This window comes from Asterias amurensis, chromosome 20, assembly GCF_032118995.1.
Source record: "Asterias amurensis chromosome 20, ASM3211899v1".
Lineage (NCBI taxonomy): Eukaryota > Metazoa > Echinodermata > Asteroidea > Forcipulatida > Asteriidae > Asterias > Asterias amurensis.
In genome coordinates, this window is record NC_092667.1 from 14387104 (window position 1) to 14413511 (window position 26408).

The window sequence follows — 26408 nt, forward strand, 5'->3', positions numbered from 1 at the left end:
TCGGTGGAGAAAACATATAACTTCTACTCGAGCAAACATAAAATCCAAGATGTCAGCGCCCAGTGTTGTTGGTGGACTTTCTCGAAAGGTTATGAAATTTCCAAGATTGTATCAATGTTTCAGTTCGGTTGAGATTAAAAGACTTTACAGTGATATTCAAGTCGCACGTGCGCTTGTATATGCAGAACATGGCGATCCATCGAAGGTTGTACAGTAAGTTTTACTTAATATTTAAAAAAAATCATAACATTTTTAATTTTAATGTTTTGTTTTTCTTATTTTTATAATATTACTGATTAGTGTAAAATATGTGAATCCCTTTTTAGGTTGACAGAGACTGATCTTCCGCCTGTAGATTCAAGCTCAGTGAAGATAAAGATGCTGGCATCTCCAATAAATCCAGCCGATATCAACACAATTCAAGGTGCAGTTAATCATCACATTCAACACTGTTCAAATGCAACAGACCGTACCTGCATGAAAAGACTTTACACTTTACGCGAAATTCCAAAATTGTTTAATCCCCAAAAATCTGCAGTATACTTCTTATTTAAATGTTTGGGGATAAAATGTTATAACTGAAACTTTATATCTTTATCAATTACCGCAGTACTTCATATCAAAGTAAAAAGTTTCTCAAAGTTAATTTAATTATCAGAGGCTGCTGTAGTACTGTACTTCTTTACTAAGAAAGAACTGCCAGTTGTGTTTTCTTTCAAATGCGAGATTTCCACTTGGTGTAGCAAACTTCATTGAAGTAAAGTTAAACAAATCTATTTATTAAAGCATTTTTCAAAACATGAAAACCAATTGAAATCTTGCACACTTTGTCTTTCAATCATATGTTTAGGTGTGTACCCAATCAAACCAGCATTGCCAACTGTTGGTGGATTTGAAGGTGTTGGAGAGGTCATAGAGGTCGGAGGTCAAGTTACTGAGGTCAAACTTGGAGACAGGGTCATTCCAGCCACAAACAATTTAGGTCAGGTCGGCTAATCATTTTGCATTTAGTTAAAATGGATTTTTCCTTATTTATAAAATGGCAAAGTGTAAAACAGTTGACTCTTGCAAACAAAAGTAAATGGCCTTTTGGACCCAGCAGAGTCTTTCTCGAAGGTTAAATAACAACACAACACAAATAAGCAGGTGTTCTGAATTCTGGTGCGACAAAACCATTCAAGTGGAAAGAGATGAAAAGGGACAGGCCTGGTGGAATTTCACCTTTTAGAGGGCAGGCTCAATTTCAATTTTCAATAAATGGCACTTCCATAGGAATATTTGAAACATTTTCAGAAATCTTTTTAGAACCAGCATTACTCCAAAGAGATTTTGTCATAAATGGTGCTATTGAAACCTCACCTAATTTTAAATCATGCCACAAATTTGCCAAGATCTGATTAAGGAATGTTGATATTTTTTGTTCATGTTGACAGGAACTTGGAGGAGCCATCTTGTATGTCCTGCAAATCATGTATCCCCGCTTCCACAAGACACACCAGTAATGATTGGAGCAACAGTAAGAGTGAATGCTTGTACAGCGTACCGTATGCTTGCAGACTTTGTGGAGTTACAACCAGGTCTTTCTTGTTTTCTGTAAATAACTGTGTATTTTTATCGTTACTTGTCTGTCTTTTAAAATCCATCCCAACCTAAGAAACAAAAGAGAACTTTTCTACATCAGATGTGCGAGTGCAGTGTCACTGACTCATGCTGCACTATATTCCGTAACTTTGTGTTGAAGAAGTATTGCTCTATCATAGTGTTTTATTGTCACTTATCACTTTATAGCCAGCCTATTTTCTTTAAGATAAAACACATGTAATCAAACAGAGGCGGAAAGGGAAAAACAGTCTGGTTCCATAAGTGTATCAATGACAATTTGGTATCCAATACACAGGGAACTTGACAAAGGTGGTTTTGACATTGAAGGTTTATTCTTATCTCCTTGTAGGAGACTGTGTTTTACAGAATGCAGCCAATAGCGGAGCTGGCCAAGCAGTTATTCAAATCGCTGCAGCTCGAGGACTTCAAACAATCAACATCGTCAGAGACAGGTTTGTGGATTCTTTTCTCAAATGATGCAAGTGAATCACAGTTTCAACAATTGGATTCATTAGATTAATGTTTAAGATGATGATTCTTCTCTTTTAAGGCCGGACTTTGATAAATTGAAATCCTATCTTGAAAGTCTTGGTGCAACTGCTGTAGTAACAGAAGAATCCCTGAAAGGAAAAGATGCTGCAAAAGTTTTCAAGGTAAATCTTTTTAAGAATCTTTTTCTTTTCTCTTGCTCTTCTTGAAAGGCTGTTCACTCTTTTTAAATTTGTACAAGCAGAAAATTAGAAATTGTTATGGAATGATTGTGTATATTTTGTGTATTTCAGGAACTCCCAAGACCTAAACTTGCCCTAAATGCTGTAGGAGGAAAGAGTACAATAACCCTGATCAAACTAATGGAGTAAGTTCAAGAATGAAGATGAAATTAATTGATATGTAAAAAATTGGCGTGTTCTTCCGTACGTCTTGCCAATAAATTAACAAATGTTGTTGAATTTATTTTTGTACAGACCTGGTGGAACAATTGTTACATATGGTGGAATGTCAAGACAACCAGTCTTAGTCCCTACTGGCTCATTAATATTCAATGATGTCAAGTTTGTTGGTTATTGGATGACCAGGTGGCATGAGCAACATGCAAATAGTAAGTAGCCAATCAACTTCATAGTCTCAAAATGAATATTCAATGATTTATTATCAAGTTTGTTGCCTATTGGATAACCAGATGGAATGCAAATAGTAAGTAGCCAATCAACTTCATAGTCTCAATATGAGTATTCAATGATGTTAAGTTTGTTGGCTATTTGATAACCAGATGGAATGAAAATCGTAAACAGCCATAATCGTCATAATCACAACGTGGATTATTAAAAAATAATACAGCAGCACCCTTAGCAGACTTTGGCAGCACCCTTAGCCAGCTTTGGCAGTTGTTTGTTGAGATGATCTTCCCTTAAAGGGAACTCGGCAAACTCCCACAAGGGGATATAAACGCCAAATTGGCAACAGCTCTCATTCATACATTGTTAAACGTCTATGTTTATGAATTACACAAATCTAGAATTTGTGATTCAGAAACAAAACGACAATATACTTGTTCAAGTCAATGTAAAATCAGCAATTAGCTTGGAGGATTTGAGCCAAATACCTTGTGATCTGCGGTCTAACCACTTGTCTACTTCTTTGTCGTATCAACCACAGCCAGCAGCTACAGAGAATGTACAACTTATTTATTGTTTTATTTAACTGCAGGTATTGAGGCTAGCCACATGATCACACAACTCTGCCAGTGGGGAAAATCTGGTCAACTGAGGGCGCCAAACCACAAACTCGTACCGCTGTCCGACTTCGCTTCAGCCCTGGACGCCGTCTTACAACCCTTCACTTCACAAAAACAGATTCTGAGCTTTGACACGTGAAATTTATCTCATCAAGGTAAAAACACCAAGACAGCTTTTGACAATATTTTATTTCCATGTATTTTATTAAAATCACTTTTCTTTGTTTAGTTTAACTTTTTTTGAATTTTTGAATTGCAAGACAACCAAGAAAGTTGGTGTTGTTGGTTATTTTGAGGTCTTCTTCAACTCTCCTGTAATCTCAAACGAGCATCAAGGCTGGAGGTTAGCAAAACCCTAACACAGGCTCTCACGCTTTGATTGGTCTCGGCTCTGGTTAAAACACTAAGGTATGATGACTCGAAAACAAAATCACAGCATTTATAAACTTGAATGTGTTTCAATACCAACGTGTGTTTAATCTCATGGAACTTACAATAATAAACCCATAGTTTAATATCAAGTGAAATAATCTCTGAAAGAAATGTGCATAATATATTAAATAAATAACGTGAAACAACTTTGACCTACTTAAGAGGATAAATTGAAATTTGTGAATTAAAGTCTCATGTACATCCATTGTATTATCCAAGAACAAAAAACCCAAAATAAATCGTTACGATTTATTTAACTAGAAACTGGTCTTAACGCTTTCAAATTGACGCTTAAATTTTGTACTAATTTTATTTATTTTTTTTACAAAATCCACAAAGTCATAGCAAAATTTCAAAAAGTGAAAATTGTAAATTGTTGAGAACATGCAAAGCTAATTTCAAATATGTCGTGTTCTGAACTCCAACAAAAATGAGATTTCATTTGAGGGAAATGAAAAAGAGAGATTTTTGTAGAATTTATTTAGAAAGAGACAAAAAAATTCTTTATATAAATAACATTGACTACCCTCTTTTAAAACAAACAAACAAAACAAGATAAAAATTTACATAAAATATCACAGAAGTACATATTGTGAATTGCAAATGAATCGATTTCAACGTGAACAATTAATTAGAATTTTGTTTGGACTTGGCATAAAGATTGAAATATTTCACAACCATAAAACCGTGGGTCGAGTGTCTCCCTAAAAAAGATGGATCGTTTGTTGCTAAATGTCTCTGAAATAGATCACCGTTAAAGCCAAATATAATTGTTGTGGGTTTCTGCAACTTAGTTTTTTTTTTCCTTCTTTTAAACCACAGCTTTGGCATGGGCTAAGGCTCCGTCAGTTAGTCTTTAAAGACCCTGGACACTATTGGCAATTATCAAAGACCAGTCTTCCCTCTTTGTGTATCTCAACATATGCAGAAAATAACAAACCTGTGAAAATTTGAACTCAATTGGTTGTCGAAGTTGCGGAATAATAATGAAAGAAAAAACACCCTTGTCACACGAAGTCGTGTGCTCTCAGATGCTTGATTTTGAGACCTCAAAATCTAATTCTGAGGTCTTGAAATCAAATTCATGAAAAACTACTCTTTTATCGAAAACTATGTCACTTCAGGGGGAGCTGTTTCTCACAATGTTTTATACTATCAACAGCTCCCCATGACTCATTACCATGTAATAATTATTTTGAGTAATTACCAATAGTGTCCAATGCCTTTAAATCGTGCTTCAACCAGACTGGCTTCATCCAGGTGAATGAAACCCAGTCCAGGTCCAAGGCGTGCGCCTTACAGTTTCAATTTTCAGAATATGTCAGCAAAATCAATAAATAATTTGATTGATACATCCCTTGAGAGGGTTTTCTTGAAAAACCTTTACTTTTGAAGTTTTGTTCCTGTGTAATGGTTACTTATCAACTATAATTGTGGTTATGGTTCAAACAAAGCAATGTGAAGGATTTAAATAAGCCAGCAACACAAATTTAGAAACATCCAATTAAAAACCAGAGATAAAACACTTCCCAGATAAATCATGTCCCCTTACCTAAAATGTAAGGCGAGAATATTTCTACAAAAATCTTGAGATTTAAAACTTTGTCATGTTCAACAAACATGCAACCCTACAATATACCATACAAATTACTTTACAAAATAGTGCTTTGTGAATCATCCTCTGTTAAAACTAGCGTGATTTTTCAAAGTGATAAGAAAAAAACAAATCTTGTATCAAATTTTTTTTCAAGTCATTATCAACTGTACAAATGTTTACATCTTTTCAAGTAACTTACTTACAGAAAAATATTCAATTTTTCGTGTACTTCTTGTTTTTGTTTGTTTTTTTTAAATTAAAAAACATTTTTTATTTACTTTCTATTCTACATGTGTAATCATTGTAGCTATAGAGGCATATTTTTTAAGAAGTGCTTTTTTTTTAGCTACAAAAATTACTCTCTTTGGTTGACTACATTTTCCAGTTTTGAAACAAAAATTATACATGTTCCGGGGAACTTGAAAATGCAGCCAACCAACTTTTGCACAAACTGCCGGCCCTGTAACATGCATACTTATGAACCTCATTCCTGTGAGACACCCAAAATCCTGAGACTAAAAAAGTACATGTATTGCACAGAGAATGAAAAAAAAAAAAAAAAAGAAACTATGGCAACATTAAAATAAAGGATAAAAATACTAAGGATAAAAATACTAATGGTGGATAATACTGAAGGAAATAAATGTAAAACTATGTTAACTTTGAAACGAATTCAGTAAATTGTATGTAGTTGTGTTGTACTGAGTTGCAGATACACTAGAGTTGCATTAATGGCTGACATTATAATGACATGGAGAAACATGTACTTGGCAAATCCTTATATATGACATCTATATAAGTGCTAGTGTTTGGTGTTTTAATGAATCTAAGTGTGCCATTTATACACAAAAGATATAAATTACCATTGGAGTTGGAGTCATACCCTTTAGAAGTAAATAAATAAATAAATAAATAAATAGACAATGAAATAATTGCAAGACGAGTTGTTTTCATGAAGAAATTTGCAACTCTGTTAGATTATTTTGAGCTGTACCAATAGACCGATCCATTCAGCTCAGCTGTTTTGAGCAATCACAACCCATTGCACAACCAAAAGTTTGACCCTATACAGTCTGACACGCGTGCGTGTATGCTTGGCGCGCGGCAGTGTTGTGCAGAATGGCATTGGAGAGGCTCACTTGTACTTGCTCACAGGTGCACCGTGGGCAAAGCCTAATGGATTGTGTATTGTCCAGAAGCCTGAAAGGTTGTTCCTTTCCATATATTTAGCAACCTGAACCACAAACACACGATCATCAAATAAAAATAAACCTTATTGGTTGGATAATGATGACCGGGTCAATCTGGCCTCGCTGTCAGCAACTTTTGGCCGTCAAAATAGTAGATTCTACAAAGACTGAAAGTTTGATGGAGCATTTGTCCCAAAAATCACACAAATGGAATATGCGTTTGATGAATTTTATATGAAGTTTATACTCTATGGTTAGCTGTGGATTCCAGACCACTTGCCTTGGGTCATATTTCTTGTTTACCATTGCTGTAAAACTTTACAACCTATGGATTTATTTTCATCATAAAAAGCAAATTGTTTCCAACAGTTCACATATACCAATCTGTCATGAGCTGGGTAGTTGCAGCTCGACCGATTAGGGTCATTGTATGTTAACCTTGAATCAACACTTTCAGTCTTATTCAACAGTAAAGTCACATTGTAAATTAAAATAAAAAAAATTAACAAATAAAAAAGACCTTCAACATCATAAATATTACTGTGGTTTATATTTGTTACTTTGGTTGGTACATATTTGTTATGGCAAGTTATTAGTTAAAATTTATTTACCGTGCGTTTAATGTTTGGAACATTTTATTTATATCCATTCAAGAGGAGTTGCAAATGAAGTAATAATAGTGGTGTAAATTTTGGCACAATATATTTTTGGTTTTTACATTATGTAACTATATTGTGTTTTAGTGAGGTTGGTTTATCTTTCACATTAGTGCCGAGGCTGAAACCGGGGCCAATTTTTATAGAGCTGCTTAACTGCCAATAGACCGATCCATTAAGCTCCGCCCCATTGTGTATTGACCAATCACAACGCAACGAAGGTCTGACAAATAATGTCCGACACCATGCGCATATCTTGGCGCGCGCAGCAGAGTTGTGCAGAAAGGCATTGGAGAGCCCCACATGTTCTTGCTCGCATGTGCGTCGTGGGCGGAGCCTACTGGATCGGTCTATTTTGTGCTTACTGTGCAAGTTTCCATTTGATATCGCTGCCAACCGTAAGTCATACTAACCTTCTAGTGCTTTCTGTAGAAATATAATGATGATGTAACAAATTAAATCCATGGTGAACATGCAAACTGACTGCAGTTTTCCTGCTAACCCGTGAAATATGCTTACGCATAAGCGAGTTTTTCTGCTATAGTTAGCATTCGTGGGAACCCAAAATGTTTAAAATGCTTGAGACTTGCACAACCATCGTCATGTGAACTAGTGTTAAACCCGCTGTTTCAAGTGATCATATTGCACATGTGTGGGTCTCAATATTTTAGTTAAGCACACAATACAATTTATTTTTTCAATTCTTAATAAATCAGCTGATCTTGACGGTGTTTCAATGTGAACATATCATTCAACATGCATTTATATAACGTAAAATCACCCAACGATAAGGCAAGTCCTTAAATAAATGTAAATAAATACTTTCTTCTAAACACTACAAAAACTATTCCCTAACCTACATTTGGTGCTCCATTTGTCCAAAAATGTGTCTGTGTAAGAACCTGTGCTTAATGCTGCTTGATTGTTATAGTTTTTGGGCAAGATAGAAACAAATAATGGTATTATAATAAACAAGGCAACATTTTGAGATAAATATATATATATTTAATAACTTATACAAGGAATAAATTTACGACTTAGAGTTTAAATTTGTGAGGCTAAAACAGGAGAATATTTTTTATAGACCCACCTTATAAAACTCTTTTTCAGAGAGCTGTTAATCAGAGCAAAATTGAACTTTTGCTAAGCATATTCGCTTAGCATTTATCAGACAACTGTTACAAGCTGACTGCATTTTTTGTTTAGGGCTCTGTTGATTTATTTTATAAAATATTTTTTTTGTTTTTTTTGGGGGGGGGGGGGTGGGGAGATCCACAAAACTGTTGGGCTCCTAGTTCAAATTCTTAACTGGACCAGAGACTTTGTTCCAAGACCGGAATGAAAATGAGAACACTTTTTACACATTTTTTACGATTGAGCTGTTTTTGGAACAAGCGTTAAGAGAAGATTTATCAAATTTATCTTAATGAGTTGTTGTTATTAAAAAAGGCGGGACCGCCGGAAATCACTGGCCTTGGGCCAGTGGTCCAGTGTTAATTTCAAGACCTGCATTTAACAATTTCCTATTTGTTTACCCTTCTAATATGAGGGTGGGTTGTATTTAGAAACAGCTACTGACCGAGATGAGTTGTGCATATGAAAGGTACATTTTGCTCCATTTTATCAGGAAGTTTTTTTCCCGAGAGATATTTACTGTCCCCCAAATACTGCTGTTAAGAGCCTACACTGGGCAACAGTGTTCCCTTGAGAGAGAATTATTCGTGGATATGGAGAAGCGTACTAATGAAATAAATCTCACACAACGTGCCACTCCTACAAAAATCACAAATGACTCTGGAACTTCAAATGATGTTTGCTGCTGTTGCTTTTTGCTTGGGGTCAAATCCACTTTGGGCTGCATCAAATCTCATATCATGTCACAATGATCAAGATACAAAACTAACCATCAAAAACTTATGCCATCTAGTCTGGCACCCGACACCCAAACATCATCACTATCATATTGGGGGGCTCATGGTATAAGACAAAATGGATGCTGCAAAATTAAGAACTCTAGTGTTTATCAACTGTGTGCCAAACCCAATGAATCCACGTCACTGGATTTCCGGAAAAATAAGACAAACAATGGCAATCACCAAAAACTAAAATCTGTTTACGGTGCCAAAAATCCCTCTTCAAATGTGTCGTCAAAGAAAACGTCCAGGACCCTGGCTGCCTTGTGCCTCTGATGAAAGAAAAAAACCTCCTTAATTCAACTGCAGTAGCATCTGTTCTAATTCCTCAGCTGAACGGTACAGGAATGCGGCCGACTCGCGATAGCTCGTTATCAATTGTCGGATGTTTGCGATTTCCGTGGGGCTCAGCTGAGCTTTTGAAGGCAACTTTTTAACACTTAGGTCTGTTGGGCCTGTAAATAAATGCAAGAAAAGTAGTGTTTTAAGTCAATTCAATTCAGATTAGATTGGTCCTAGCATGGAGAAAGATTTCCTTGCATAGATGCTTAACACTATAATGACACACATATAGAAATATACTGAAAAGAAATTAGGATATTTAACAACATCGTAGCAGAAATTAAGTTAAATTTGATGTCTAAGAGTGGCCGTTAGAATTGTTGTGTGTAACTGGGCACCACCTGGCCTGATACTTCACAGAGGCAACCCTCGTCATTGCCTTGGTGCCCCTTGAAATGCTGTCAACAGAACTGTACAATTTGCTCCTACACGTATTATTTTCCAAGGAAAAAATGCCTTGGTGCCCTTTGCCCTTTCAAAACTGAAGCATCAGGCTTGAACCACAACCACAAATGGGTCTAAATATTGCAGTCATTTAACTGCATACCAAAATAGTTTAGAGCTAGTTAACGGTTTAATATCTCACACACCTAAACATACTTCACAGAAAACAAAAAAATTACATCGTGCCATCTCAATCTTATGTGATGGATTTATGGTCAAAACAGTACAAGATGTGTTTTGGGGTTGGGGTTAAAAACATTGTGATAATAAACCTACCGTTAGACATCTGTGCATGTTGGGAAGGCTGTATCATATTGTGTGGTTGATGCGGGGCTACGCTTCCGTAGTAAGGATCGTGGGTGCTGACGCCATTTGCATAGCGGTAGTCCACGGGACGTGGCGACGTGTGCTTCGGCGTCTCCTCGTAGGTGACTCGCGATGGCGGAGTGGGCTGCTGCGGCTGTTGGTGTGATGTTTCCATTCGTACTTCGTTCTGTAAACATGTAAAAGTAAACAGGTGTTGAAATGAACATACTGTGCTGTTGCACGAGCCCTTTAATCATGTGTTTAATGGTGGGGTGTTGGGTGGGGGGGGGGGGGGGGCTGGTGGCAAAGGTAAAAACTGTCAGTGTAAAATCTGAACTGTGTCAGGCAGTATACAAAAATTGGCTATGGTTATGACACGTGCTAATAAGGCTGTTGCTAAGGACGTCCTATACTTCAACGCATGATGATGCAGAAAATCTATAGCCATAGATGTAACCGAAGCAACATATTTGGATAGGGCCTCAAACAAGTTTAAACTTTTGTTGGTACTTGTCAGGTAACGTCTCAAACACTCACAACTCCAGGCATTTTTTCGTCGATGATCACAGCACACTCGAACAAAAAATCTTTATAAAAGTGATTACAAATTTCTCCTGCAGGATAATCTGTTATTGCTAGATTGATTTTGATGTCACTAAACAAACTTCTAAACAAAGGTTCTGTAAACGATGAGGTTTCAACACAACTGCTCTCTATAAGACGACACAAGCTGTCTTCATTAGGAAGAAGCAGCCCCCTCTCTTCAAGATGTACCCGCCTTCTTTTCTTAATCCTTACAAACAGAATGGTTCCCACCGATGATTAATTCTTCCTGTGTTGTCTTAACTTTTAACCCTCTGACAAAGATTAGTCTACGTCTTGTCATTTTGAGTCATGCAAAGACAGTCTGAGAATCTACATCAGGGGACAATATTGGATCCTCCCATTTTAACTTTTTTTTCCTTTTTTTCTGAAAGGCACTGGACATTATTGGTAATTACTCAAAATAATTGTTGGCATAAAAACTTATTTGTATTGGTAACGAGCAATAGAGAGCTGTTGATAGTATAAAACATTGTGAGAAACAGCTCCCTTTGAAGTTTTTGAGAAAGAGGTAATGTCTACTTCAGGCCTGAATCCTTTTCTGAAAGCAAACAAAGTTGTGCAACAAGGGTTTTTTCTCTCATTGTTCTTTTGCAATTTCGATGACCAATTGAGTAAAGATTTTCACAGATATTATGCATATGTTGGGATAAACCTAGTGAGAATATTGGTCTTTGACAATTACCAGAGGTGTTCAGTGCCTTCAAGCAATGTGTATGAGACTAAGATTGTTCCCCAAACTGTTGGAATAAGCATAAGTCGTTTACAAAAAACCGTGATTGACGCCGAGTCTTGATTAGTGGATACGGCTATGGCTACAGTCGTCATGCATTGAGGCATAGGCCATCTATAGCAACAACCTTAGTAACAGCCATAGCTTTAGCCGAAGTTGCTAGTTTGTATACGGTTTTAACCAAGGCTGGTGATTATAAGGTCATTATTCATGACAATCCCTTCATGACAAGGAGAGCTTGCCTAGTGCCTATTTTTCATGCCTCATTTGATGCGATTAGAACTCCTATTATTCAATAGGTCTGGGAATTACAGGTTCGGACAGAAAAAAAAGAACAAAATCCATTTCCATCTTGTTCAGATGAGTGGCAATTGGGTCTAATGATACAAAGGATATGGTTTGACAAGCTACTGGATGAATCTTAATTGTTCATGAATGGATTTTAATTGCAAAACCTAACGGGATATACCGTTCAAATAACAAATAACTACAGCAACAATGGAAAAGCTGATCAAGAAAAGATGTGTGAAGTTGAGCAGTGGAAAGTTAACCATTGGATTGATGGGGGGGGGGGGGGGGGGGGTTGATTTCAGTGTCCATCATGAAACCCTTAAATGTTGTTCCATACTTGGAAGAACTATTGACAATGTATCATGGGTTCGTTGCTACCATACAGGGCCCAATATCATGGCTGTTTACCGGCGAAATTATGTGCTTACGTTCACCATTCTTTGCATACAAGGCAAGCGCTGGTTTCTGCGCTAGCTGTGTAACCGTAGAATGCCTGGTATCAAGGAGTGGGCTTGCGCACAAGCAAAAATTCCCTGCTAGCCCGTGAAATACGCTTGATGTAGGTGCGAAATTGCCTCTTCGGTAGGTGTTGATTCTCTGTTAAAGTAAGCAGAGCCATGAAATTGGGCCTTGGTCCCTCACTGGAGGGTTTTGAAACACTCTCCTTCTCAGCTAGACCTTCGTTTCATTTTAACATTGTCCTCGCAGGGGCATGCATCTAGTACAGAGATGACTAAAACTCAACCCAATGACTAAATCTGTATTGCTCATCCAGCTATGCGTCTTATCACTGACCAGTAGAACAATGGTTTTAAGAGGTAGCATTCCAGAGGGATAGGGAGGGGGGGGGGGTACCTGAGACTAGGGATGACTATTAAAGGGAGGGGTCAACCCTAGGTCTAGAGATAGGTCAGATTGTGGGTGGGGGTTCCGTTCCCACAAGGTGAGTCCGAAGAGTCAAAGTAGAATTTATTGTCTCTGGAGTGAAGTAATGGACATGAAGTTTATGATGTCACACTATCTGTCAGGCTAAAGGGTTCATAGGAATACACATGTTGCAGCTTGATTTGATCCCCCCCCCCCCCCCCCCCCGAAAAAAATACAAAAAAAAAAAAAAATAATAATAAATGAGTAATTAAATTTTACTAAATAATAATAATTGCATAAAAAAATACATATATGAATCAGAAAAAGAAATAAAAAACCTTTTTGGCTCAATTTCTCTATAAAATTATACCAAGAGCTTGAATGGTAGACAAATTTCTATTAAGGGCTTCTTATCCAAATTTTCTCCATGGAGATGTCCCCTTACAAAAGAAAAAATTGCTGTGCCCTTGAGAGCGAAGTTCAATGCCTGGGTTAGATTAGATCATTGGAACCAAATGCAGGAAATTAGAAGATGGAATTAAATCCACTCTTCGAAACAGATACAATCATCAACCCGATTTATTATGCAAACTGACATTAAAAAGTGTTTCTTTTGACTAAAGGTTTCAGAGTTGATCGCACTCCATTTGTCTTGAAAAAAAGAAACCACTCAAACTTCAAGGTGAATGACTTGCGCAAGTCCTAGTTTGTCAGCCAGGGTCAACGTCTCCTAGTCCCTTAAAGAAAAATCAAAGTACACCGCAGCGCATTCAGTCAGCACGTCGGCAAATTGCCACGGTGGTCCATCCCTCTCGCTGCAATGCAAAGCGTACACGGGCCGTGGGTAGACAATCACAGTAAACCGATATGACTGGTATGTCATCGGATGCCATCGCCGACGAAAACTCTTTTTGTCAAAGCATTGTGGATACAGGAAGGCATCGCAATTAACACAGGAAATGATTGTACACTGTGACATAAGGGCTATTTAGTTCTATCTTTACTGATACAAGGGGGAGCATTGGAGGAGAGGGTGTGTGCTTTGGGCTGGTGAGGTGTCAGTCGATACCGAGGTGCTTGACTTTATGGTCTTGAAAGCAGGGTGTAACATGGCTATCGACAGGCCTGATACTTCATGAAGGCAATTGCCTCCATGCTTCCTTGGTCAATGCCTTGGTGCCCTTAAAATGCTCCAGCAGAAGTTTATTTCCACATCTATATGGTGCCTTTTACCAAGGAGAAAATGCCTTGGTGCCCTTGCCCCTTTAAAAACAAAGCAGGCCTGCGGTAACGGCATCATTTCAAACGTATTAAAGTCAATAAGAGTACATCGATGATGTGAACATTCGCTCAGTGTTTTACTACAAACTACATTGCACTATAAGTAGGGTTTGAAATTTTGTATAATTGGGTGAGGTTTGCAGTAAAACTATTTCTTTTGAGTAGCATCGGTTCTGCACTAAGTTTAACTGTAATCATTCCTAGTTTAGAATAGTAAGATGCTTCAATACGGCAATAATGGTTGACCTATCAATCAATAGTGGTCTGTGTTGAGCTACATGTATCATTTGACTCATCAGTCATTCAGTTCCGTAATCACTTAAGAATTTGTTGTATTTAGGTCTTTTTTAGAATGTAATAAAAAGACTGATCACATACAAGTTGGTCATCTGTTAATTTTTTATTTTTTTTTTTTTTTGGGGGGAGGGTCTTTTTTTGGTGCAAAATCTCTGTAACAACAAATTCAAAGGTTGGGATCTTTAAGTTGTAAATAGCGATCCAAAAATAGAATTAAGTTATTGTCTTTTCTAGAATTTGATAATATCTTGATGCATCCGTGGTCATCGCCTATTCCCACCTTCCCTCTCACTCCCTCTCTACTTCTCATAAAGGTAAATCACCCACAAACACACACCTTGATGATTAGAATATTAGCTAATAGAGAATGCTTGAGGCTATGTCTTGAGTTTGATCAATCCCACATGGCAAGGTTGCCCTGTGGCGTTGGAATCAGGTACCAGTATTACACCTCTGGTTATGATTTGAAATTGGAGGGACCAGTCATCGTCCACTGACCACTGACCGGGAAGGAGGGGGATCTATAACCCAGATGAGTGGACGTCAAATTGTTGACTGACCGAGACAAACAAAAAATCATAGTAGGTGTATGTTTAAAACAATGAAGGAAAAGATTGGCTCAAGCTAAAAATGATCTTCGAGTCTGAACGATTCACAAAGTATAGTTTTTGGTTTGAAGTTTTCCAGTCCTGGTCGTTGCCCTTGGTCGTGGCCTTGGTGTCCTTCAACAGTTTCCAATAGACTTTAATCTTTTCCAATGAAAGTGTCCTTAGCAAAATGAAAGTGGCCTTGCCCTCTCGAAGATGAATTACCAGGGCTGTTTTGTTTATCATTGCATGCCATTGTATACCGTAAAACTATCTCCAAATCGCATTTATGAACACTGGGCCTAATGAGCACTGGGCCTAATGAGCACTACACCTACAATCTTAAAGCTCTTAATTAGTCAACTGCAAGGCTAATTACAATGTAGCTTGAGCTTTACTCAAATCGTCAAACACTAACAACAACAATCACAAACTAACAATTTCAAACCTACTGAAATGCTGAATTCACATCAGTGCAGGGCAACAACTTTCACCCAAAATGTAAATTGATGCTTTTTCTTATTTTCTTCAGTTGGGATGTCTCTCTATCATGCTTTTGCTACTTGGCTTTTCAAACTGTTGACTTTTATTTTTAAGATTTCTCATTTATTTTCGTGCACTGCTGCTGACAGCCATGATGTAGCGCAAAATAGTCAATTTGAGCGAGTCGGTGAGGCCATGATTATTGTGTCAACAAATGATCAAATGGAACAGTATTTTACTTGCTGAAGTTCTTTCTACTGTTATTGTCAATCAATTATTACACAGGTTCACTGTACTATCATTTGTTTCTGACTAAATTTATCAAGTAGTCTAAGGTAAACACTATCCAGCTACTCTGTCCTTTTTGCCCAAGTCTAATGCCTAAATTGCCCAAATACAGCATAAACTATCAGGATATTGATGCATTTTTTGTGTTGTCTCATGGAAATTCAAGGTTGGAAAACCACAAGGAGATTTGCTGGATTTTTTTCACCTATTTCTATTTCAAGAGAAACTAAAGATCCAAAATTCCAAGACAACACTGTTTGAGATTAAGTAAGTGGAAAGACTTGAATGTGGGTCCTTACCGTATGCCCAGCTTGCATTAGTTCCATCCGTAACCTCTTGGCGTTTTCACTTTCACTTTCACAAGCAGCGGCGAGGATCTGTTCTGCTCTGGCTGAGGTTAAATGAGGCGGTGTCGGTCTCATAGACTGTCAAAGAAGAATCAGAACAGAAGAAAAAAAACCATGAAAATTAAGTAAGCAATTTAAAGATGATCTCAAAATGAGTTGAAGATGCACCATGTCAATCTGGCTTTCTTGAGAATAACGTTGGCTTCTTGTCGCAAGAATTAATAGTAACAATCCGGACATTGTTACTCAAACATCAAAACATTTGCAAACCGCTTGGCTGAAAACCAACACAACTTTAAAATTACAGGAAAACATGAGCACTTCTGCGAGTCCGTCATAAATTTTCCATCACCGAGAGCTTACAAACTTACAAGACCTTACATCATGGTTTCGCTCAAACTACGATTGCTCCATTCCACTTGCACAACGAGCCACATGTCCATCGTACTATATTCTAGACAAGTTTATACGTTCAAAATCCCTACTTTGATCTTCCTAATGATAGAATTGATCACTGACCTGTGAAATAAGATGATATGGATGGCCTATCAACTGACCTAATCAACATTAATGGTCAATTCACGCAGTCGATCTTTTTTGCGTACCAAGTCACCGGCGCAAATCTCAGCAAATCAGTCTTTTTTGGCTAGCCACTAATCCCTGTTGCAGGGCAAACTAAAAGTCATATAAGGCGGTTCAGCTTTTAAATGCATTTACAGGCTGTGAATGATTCCCTAAAAGGAAATTCACCCAAGGATTTGACTGAATTTAATTGATTAGGGGGGATGGGTCTTTTTTAATTGATTGAGCAACCAAATTTACAAATGGCAGATTGAAATTCGGACCAGATGTAATATCATGTTTAGTCATCGAGGTACGATTAAAAAAAAGAAACAAATAGAGGGCCAGTTATTTATCATCCCCTTAACTTAAAAACTTCCTGTCATTTGGTTATTGTTTTGTCTCTTAAGAGATTGTTAGTCAATGATTGCTCTACGACAAGAATTCTAAGCTGTGGTTTTCATTTAATGTTGTCATTGTGACAACAACTCATGGTCATGAAGTCCAATACGAACAAGATGTGGGGGGAAAACCGGCTACTCAATCCGGAGGGCCAACAATTAAACGCTAACAAGTGCAAATTCATTTTCAATTGTGTGAGGGGTAGCAAGAAGTATTTTTGAAGACAAGCAATTGCCGTTCCAAATTGTCAAGGCTCAAGGAAATTAGCTATTGGTTTGTGGCACAGATGTGGTTAACCACACTATTGCCAAGTTTGGTTTTGTTTCAGATGGTTGAAATTATTAAACAAAATTAGAACTAATTGGTCTTCTTTACAATCTGACTAGGCGAAGCCTACTTCAAGTTATTGTACACTAGACTTGTTTCCAGTGTGCTCATATTAAAGAAACCTAATTGTAATGTGATAAAATCAATTATGTCAAATCTGAAAAGGACTCAAAACATGTGGCTATCTGGTAGGGATTGCTTGCACGATCCAAGCTTTGAAGACAATTCAAGCCTTGGGTATATTTAAAAAAAATAACAAATCAGGATGTGATAAATGGAGAGGGGTGGGGTGGGGGGGAGTGAGGTTAGGGTTGATACAGACGGGCCTTGAACTTCATCTTAAAGGGACACAGCAATTTTCCTCCTGTAAGGGGCACCATTATGAGGATAATTGTAATTTGTATTGGAACTTGCAAAGGGCACCACAGCAAAAGCACAGGGCACCACGGCAAATCAAGCCTCCTGCCCCCCCCCCCCACCATGGGATCCGTGCCTGCTACCAGAGATTAAGAGGTGGTGTCAACAATAAGGCTTTGATATGATATCTAAGAAAAAAGTACAGAGACCGAATAAACCCACAAACGAGCCATTTAATCGACCTTTTGCCATTCATTCAACTCTCTATAAAGTCCTGAATCTTATTTCTGCTTTGTGTTCCTTTGTTTTGCTGTCCTCTTATAACAAAGTTCCTGTTTTATGGAGGTAAATTGGCCATGCAGTCCAAGGGATCTTCGAATATCAAGAATCAAAAGAAAAAGCCCAAGACAGCAGCCCCTGGACCTTGTGTTTGTTCTGCTTTAAGGTGTTTTAAACGCTTACAAAAAACAGAGGTCTTTGAACAAAACAAACCCAATTCCTTAGTGCCTATTTGGCAAGGAAGAGAAGCTGTAAGAAACTTCTTTTCAAATCTTAAGAAACTGAGAGATTTTTATGTGTACTTTTCTGAATTCTGACCTGAATGGGATAGATGCATCTTATTCCTTTGTACACCTGCACAGAGAAAGTTTCCAAATAACCTAAAAAATGGGGTTAATTACTCTGACAAGTATTCACTCATTGTCGGGTAATCTATTTCAGATAAAACAACCAGTTCAGACTTCCTTGATAAGTGTTTGTCAGAGTGAATGTTTTTCCGAGTGAATGTTTTAGGATGTTATGAATTAAACCTTCATCCTGAGGCAGCCATCTTGTTTTGTCTTCTCATCCAAACCAGTGTAAACCAAACCGAGGCTGTAAGGTCAGATGTAACTCAAAGACAGAGATGTTTACGGCATGATCAATTGCAAGAAATAAAATACAAAAACAATAATTAAAACTTCATTCCTAAGTGCATCTTTCCGACATGATATTTTGCCCTCAAGTGGGACATTTGTTGACAATAGAATAACCTTCATGCGCACATGGTTAAGGTTTTTATATGACTTTTCAAGGCTATATTTTAACATATGCCCTGATTTATCTCTAAGGGTAAACAAAAATCGGAAACCAGATTGAAGTAGGAAGAATGTCATGCCCAAGTTTTAACTTGGGTTTGAAATTCAGCTCCCCAAAGTCCTGCAGTCTCGGTAACCACACATGATAACCACAGACAGGGAAACACAAGGACTACAATTCCACCGACTGGATACCACAAAGACACCATGCAGACATTTAGAAAGAGAGAAAAGATCAGGTCTTATTACGTTTTGGTTGCGTACCGAGTCTAGCCCGTTCTGGTCACGATGTCTCTTCATACGACGACACGACTTGAGGTAGGTGCGGATGCGTTTACGCGCCCTCTCGTGGAACTCCGGGAACTGTCGGTAACACGCCTCAATAATGGCTTGGATCTTCTCTTTGGGCTGCTTGGAGATGGGGACCATGCGGTCAAGATTCTCATCAATGAAGAGACGAACGAACATCTGGAATAGACAAAATAAAATCACTCAGAATTCTATATTTATACGTATATTTTTTGTAAAGAGCAATTGTGTACAAAAGCCAAATCTGGAAATGCTCAATGTGGTCATCTGGTAGGCCAAAAGTATAGTTCCTAGGTATGTACCATGTAAACACAAAAATCTGTTTGACCAACTCGCCACCCATCACAAATTTTGATTTTAAATACTACCAAATGGCTCCATAATAAAATCTACACACTGAAGATACCAAATGGCTCCATAATATAATCTACACACTGAAGAACAAAGTAACGCCTCAAATGAACCAGATATTTTAAGTCAAAGGTCAAAAACATCAGTGGTTTTTGGTAGCTTTTCCTTGGTTTAACAAACCATGTTGCAGTTCCAACAGGAATTAAATTGACAGGCTTGGCCAGCCCTGTAATTTTCTTCTTTTTTATTTCCATTTTTTTTTTTTTTTAACTGAATTTAGATTTTCATTTTTTTTTTTTTTTTGATCCACCCACCCACTATTTAAAAAAAAAAAAAAAAAAGTTTTTGTTTCCCAACAGATATTCCGAATGGTCCTTAGATGTAAATGTTAATGATGTGCTCGTGGTAACTACGTTGCGGAAATTGTTTTCCTGGTATTTTTAGTTTTTGGGGCACCTGTTCTTCTGTTTCTATTATTATTTCACTGGTTGCAGCTGGTCTGTTTTCTGTTCATTAAATATTATCTATTTGTGTGTGAGTGTTTATTGTAAATTCTGAACTGTAAGATATTTTAAAACATGGTAATGGTGGACTTTATTTATTCTATTTTGTTGATAATTTTAGCTTTCGCTTCTTTTGTTATGCTCATTGAGTAATCTATGATTCACAGTGCCCTCTATAAATGCTGCTTTTTGTCTCTATTATATTATCTGACTTGTACACATAACTGCCCATGTCATTTTTATTAAAAGAACTAACAAAAAATCATATTTTTGTCAAGTTTTAAGAGCAAATAACCAAAGAACAGCATTTTGAACCATTTTTTGTAAAGAAGTGAAATTTATCAACGCAGGCTTGGAATTACACAGTCGCCACAGTGGCACTGCCCTCCCATGCCCTGGTCTTGGCCTTGATGACCTTTCCTATAGATGGTAAGATCTTCTAATGGAAGTACCCTTTGCAAATTGAAAATGACCATGCCCTCTCAAAGGTGAAATTCCAGACCTGTCAATGCACATGCTTTTTAAACGAAGACGATCGTTTTTATTTTGACTTTTAAGGAATATTGATGCATGAGTCATAGTATATTTATTTTGGCTGGGTTGGTGAAATGAAGTATAGTTTGACGTTTCTTTCATTGAGGATTCTGGTCATTGACATAACATCTGGAGACAATGAAGACCAGGAAATTTGAGTTACATTCCATCGTAAAGTTGGGATAGTAACCATAATCTGTTTTTCAGCAACTTCTCGTCAAATTTGTGGACTTTTGAGTCTGACTACAACCGTCTCAACAACGACAAACGTAGGATCACTGGGTGATTTATAAACAACTTCTGTGAAATAGCTTGATGCTGATGTTTATCTCATTGCCATTTTCTCATCAAAATTTGATAGAAGATCAGAGGAACTACATCAAGCATGAATAGGTGAGCAGACTTATACTCAAGGAAGCTAGAACATTGATATCCCGAAGGAGAAGAGCAAATTCAGTCCAGTCTAGTTTCCAATTTATAAACAACCTACAATCAGGAAGTGAATCAAATAACATGATCATATTTTTGGAGAAAACACTAAAAAATGTCTTACATTTTAAAAGTGAATTTGTGTTAGTTGATTTTAGTTGAGATCTGTTTATGAGCAAAGCACAATTCATCCTTCGATTAAAAACAGTGTCATCTAATTATCTTTTGAAATCGCTTTTACATATTGGATTATTTCCTATGATATATTTATTTTCTCTAAGTAGACAACATTCCAAGTTTTTCACAGTAATTGGTGTTTTTTTCATGTCATGCTTATTAAGATAATTGTTGGAATTAAGAAAATGTAAGAGGGATGGTTTGCCTTCAGTAGTTGAATACTTTATCTGGTTTACATATTAACTTCAATACAATCCATCTAACTCTACATGCCTTCATCATAATAAAGACATCATTGTAAAGAATGTTACATATCAACATCAACAACGCGATGTTAACCTTTCAACTTTTGAAAGTTTCGGCGTTCGTTGATTTTTTCCCCTGAAAAGCAAATCAACATCTTAATCTTAATTCAAATCCCCAATGTGTGAATGCCAAGAGGTTGGTGATCTTCAGTGAAATTTTCTTCAAGCGCACAAGTCTGATTAAACCATAACAAGGTGCTACTTTATAGGTCTCATGATTGGAAACATAGCTCTGCCAATCCTTTTGAAAAACAAATACTGAAATTTTGATATACAACGGGGGGGTGTGATAAAGCACTTTTACAAAAAACTTTGTGTTTTGCCCATTTGGTAATTATTAACAAATGTGGTGTGACATGGTTGAATAACTACAGCACTCGAAGCCAACTCAATACTGTTTTTGGTTGTTTGTGTCCTCGGGGAACAAGAACCCAGAATTATTAGAAAATATTATTTTCTTACGTTTGTCTTCATTTTGTCTATTTTTAAAATTGATATGTTTAACTCTTCATAATATTATGAAGGCACAGCTCAACTCAGCCTCCTTAAGACTGTGGAGCTTTTATTTTTCAAGTCAACCGAGCAATAAATAAATTATGGGGGGGGGGAGGGGAGTTGATTAGTTTCAACGTCTTAGAAGAAATTTGAACAATTAAGAAAGTGGCAGGTATCCTTACATTAAACGCTTTAAGTCTCTCTGGGTCAACTCCGGGCGTGGTCTCGTTGAGTTTATCACTATCGTCATCCCCGTCGTCATCGTCATCGTCATCCTTTGTCACGGAGAGATCCTCGGGTGTGTCCCTCGCTCCTTCCGGTGGCTGGTGAACCGACGTTCCAACCAGGGAGTAGTTGTAACCGTTGGACGAGGTCTGGATTTGGTTTAGGAAGGGGAGGGGGGCAACAGGAAAAGATGGGGTGAATTTGATTTAGAGACCCGTCTAGTGATGTGAGTAAACGTTGCAGGCGATAGTAATGATAAGAAATAAGAACCAGGTGTTGTTGTAGGGGGGTTGGGATGATGCAGTAGGAGGAGGGGGGGGGGTGGGGGCACACAATGCCACGACTCATCATTTGAAAGGATTCATCAATCGAGGTATATTATGCAGTAACTCAATCAGGGTATGCAGTCTCGTACGTCCTCCAAATGAGGTGTTATATGTTGACTGATTGTACTTTGCATGTTCCTTTTTCTGTCTTTTTTTAACTGTGTATAACAAGTTTCATACTTGTGCACTTTTTTAAAAGGTTGGTCGTAGGGTTTTGTCGGATAAACAAACCCGGAATGTTTGGCTGATTATACTAACTATTTTCAATCAAATTTGTTGACCAAAACAAACCCCAGATGGCGATCATTGCAATATTATACCTCAAGTGATGGAATCTTAACAGTGAAGCACAAAATCACAACAGCACAAAATACAAGTGAAGGTACAAAATAAAATAAAGCAGAGCACTGTATGGGGTATTTTGTTTTGCAGCGGCGTCGTGAACATCCAGTAGCAAAGCTAGCCGAACACATTTACAGCACATCAATGAAAAATGGCGATTGACAGACTCACTGTGTATCGCTGCGTGTCATAACCACCACCGCTGTTGCTGTACCCTTTGACCTCTGAACTATAACCTCTCTCATCTTCTTCATCATCTTCAACCTCCTCCGCCTGTGATTTGTCCTGATTTATTTCAGGGGGTTCCCGCCCTAGAGCCGAGTGGGTGCTGTTCTCTGTCATTACCTGAGTATCGGTTTCATGTGGTGTTTTCCTTAACACTTCCTCTGGTTTGGGCGACCCCTGTCTTGTGTTGTTTGTTGACGTTTCTTCTGCTGCAATTGACCACAAATAATTTTGTTACAATATTTTATGTAACTGTTGAAAAGGAACAAACCAAATGGTTTTATCAATTTTAACACTTTATTTTTATTTATTTATTTGGTTATTTCATTTTATAACAAAATGTACATGTATACAACGACCATAGTATTTTAACAATAATACATGTAAATAGGCCTAATATTAAAATGCAATTTTAAAACACTAGGCCTTCATAAATAGCTAAAACTAAATTAATAAATTCAGTATAAAAGATTTCAGATAAAAATATACAAATAAGTAAAATAGCTCAGTACAATAACACAAAAAACTGTTTGAACACGGAGATTGTATCATTGTGCCTACTCCTTGCTCTCTGATGTAACGTGTCTGCAAAGAGACTTATTCATATGTCAGAAGAAAAAAACATTTATTCATTTTTGATATTTCAGACAGGGTAGCCTTGTCAGGGTTATCCCTAAGGGTCATAAAGACAGACAGTAAAAATCATTAGAAAATAGAAGGAAAAAAAGCAATAAGAGAATCCATCAATAACAACGGAAAACTGTGTGTCAAAACAAATAAAATATCTGACAAGAAGAAAAATTACAATTTATGTTAAACACACCTGGAGTTTAGAAACTCACCCCATATTTGAATTATTTCAAATGGTACATTACTTGACTCCAAAAGAAGTGAATGGGTTACACTGTTACATTAAAGACACTGGACACGTTTGGTAACTGTAGATTTACTCAAAGACCAGTTTATTAGTGTATCCCAACATGCACAATAACCAATCTATGAACATTTGGGCTCAATTGGTCATTGAATTTGCAAGAGAATACTGAAAGAAAAAACACCCTTGTTGCATTACGTTGTGTGCTTTTAGGTGCATAATATAAGGCTTTGAGTTAGAAATTACCTCTTTCTCAAAAACTACGTTACTTCAGAGGGAGCCGTTTCTCTGAATGTTTTATACTACTACTAATAGCTCTCCATTGCTTGTAAACCAAGTAAGTTTTTATGCTAACAAGTGTTGAGTAATATCAAATAGTGTTGAGAGCCGTACAAGCATGAACTGAACATTTCTTGATCTCTCAACTGATCATTTGAGTTTCTTTAAGACAGATATCACTAGACTGGAGTCAAATGAGCCACAGGAGGTAAATATTGCAGACACGGGACCATCCTTAGAACGATGTGTAGATTAAGTAAACGATAAAACCATAAGGCCAGACTGTGGATCCTGGCGGCACACAGTTGATGACCACAGGCCAGGGATGTGATTGAAAATTGAAAACTAAATAAAGAGCATAATCTCAGGTTGAATCTTGAGCCGTCTGGCATAATAAGTTTACACTAGTTTTCTGTGGATTAAAGGTGGGGATTGGATGCCTCAGTAAAAAGTCATGTTTGGTTGTTCACCTGATGCCTGATAGTTCAAAGGCAGGGTTAGAGATCGGTTTTTTGTTATCTATAGGCAGAATTACAGGCCTGATACTTCACGGAGGCAACAAAGGCGATTGCCTCTGTGCCCCCTGGTCATTGCCTTGGTGCCCTTGAAATGTTCCAGTAGAAATTTACAATTTCCTCATAGGGTGCCCTTTACCAAGAAAGAAACGCCTTGGTGCTCTTGCCCTTTCAAAAGCGAAGCATACAGGCCTGGAATTATAAAGCTACACTAAAAGTCACATGGGATGGTTTTAGTTTAGCACAGTGTCTACTTGTTAAGAAGACAGCAAACAACTGTATTTTCACAAGACGTCAAATCCATCCATGTTTAGAGAGGTGACAGCAAGTATCAATCACATCTCTGGCTGCATCATTCATGAATGGTTACCAATAGTTTGTCTGAAAACAAATTCTAGTCGAGTTGCCTTTGTTTACACAAAAATGTATTTTCCATTATTCGATGGAGATACCATTTAAGATTTTTAAAATAACCTTATATGAATTTAAAAGAAATGGTTCTCTCTCTGAAATTTAAGTTCCTCCTTAATTTAGGAGTCTACGATTCATCTCACAAAGTGTGATGATTTTACCCTGGATATAATTTTTGTTGTGAGTTGCAAAAGTGAAAGAAAAAAAAACCTGTCAGTTTATCAGAGACACCCGCCTCATTGATGTAGTCACAGGATGAATTACAAATTACATAAATTATTCTTGCCTCGACAAACGTACAACCCAGACGGTATCAGAAGAGGAAAAATAACAACCATCGCACAGGACAAACATTATGAAGAGGGTCCTGCTTGATAAGACCATGTTAGCCAAATATTAAAAGTGAACGTTCATCCCCGACTCCCCATCCCCCCCCCCCTCCTTCCTCACCCCCAAAGGAAAAAAAAAGGAATTATATCGGACTACAGGAAATGAAAACATTGACTGGCTTTGAAAAGCAGTGCCATGAAAGTTCACGTTGAGATAGACCGGCAAGTACATCTTTGCAAATACCGGGACCGTGGGTTTGGGTGGGATTATATTTCAGAATCGTAGATATCCTGTGAGGCCGATGATAGGTGAAGATACTGTGGCCAATCCCAGAGGGGTTAAAGATCGGCTGAGAATTTGCATACAGCTTCCTCTGTAGGATTTATGTTGTAAAGCTGCAAGGACACACGGTGTTGGGGCAGGTTCGCATGTAAAGGATCTTTCTGGGAATTATTACTTTGATCTGGGTCGTTCTCCCACCTTCCTGTGAGATGTAAGAACTTGATTTAGGACAAACACCTTTGGAAGTTTTTAAAAAGGGACTTCCCATCAAGGTTTCGGCCAGGATTTGGTGAAAGGGTGAAAATTTGCTGGAAAAAAAACAAACAAAAAAACTGGGTGTCCAAATTAAATTATGTTAGAAGCTTTTCATGGTGCGGATAATAAGAATAACTACAAATAATAAATAGTAGACTTGCGGGTACAACCATGTGTATCATCTCGTTTGAGGGAATGTGTTGGCTCTGAAAAGAGCTGGTGTGGTCTTGACGTTTCAAACAGTATACTCTGCTCGTCTTCAGAATGGTGTCCAGTTTGTTCACTTACAATACATTACATGTCAACAGTCCACCTTCAAACTATGCGATGTTTGCGGACTTAATTAATATCTACCTTTTTTTAGGTCTAATGGCTGTGGTGTTACTCTGTCACTCTCTGTTCTCGTCATTGTTTCTTCGGTTATCGGGGCGTGGATCGTTGGTTCGGAGGCGTAGCTCGGCTCCGAGGCTTCTGTGTCTGCACTTGACAACGATGCGTCGTCCTAGAAAACAAAACAAGTTGAC

At 37.6% G+C, this 26408-nt stretch overlaps 2 protein-coding genes across 2 annotated transcripts in view; one reads left to right on the top strand and one right to left on the bottom strand.

Annotated features, from left to right (window-relative positions):
• Positions 1-52: 52 nt before the first annotated feature.
• LOC139952148 (enoyl-[acyl-carrier-protein] reductase, mitochondrial-like) lies at positions 53-8410 on the top strand. Its single transcript, XM_071951131.1, has 9 exons — positions 53-213; positions 327-424; positions 851-982; positions 1434-1577; positions 1952-2054; positions 2153-2255; positions 2385-2458; positions 2568-2701; positions 3310-8410. Exons 1-9 carry the CDS (start codon positions 92-94, stop codon positions 3474-3476), a joined length of 1077 nt encoding a protein of 358 aa, XP_071807232.1. The 5' UTR covers positions 53-91; the 3' UTR covers positions 3477-8410.
• Positions 8411-8473: 63 nt separating this feature from the next.
• Positions 8474-26408, bottom strand: part of LOC139952149 (nucleolar protein 4-like) — a 79513-nt gene continuing 61578 nt past the window's right edge. Inside the window, exons 4-10 of the mRNA XM_071951132.1 lie at positions 26239-26386; positions 22885-23147; positions 22003-22194; positions 18982-19185; positions 15947-16072; positions 10188-10404; positions 8474-9580 (exon numbers count right to left, since the gene is read on the bottom strand). Coding sequence (XP_071807233.1) covers positions 9420-9580; positions 10188-10404; positions 15947-16072; positions 18982-19185; positions 22003-22194; positions 22885-23147; positions 26239-26386 — 1311 coding nt within the window. The 3' untranslated portion in view covers positions 8474-9419. The remainder of the gene's footprint in view (positions 9581-10187; positions 10405-15946; positions 16073-18981; positions 19186-22002; positions 22195-22884; positions 23148-26238; positions 26387-26408) is intronic.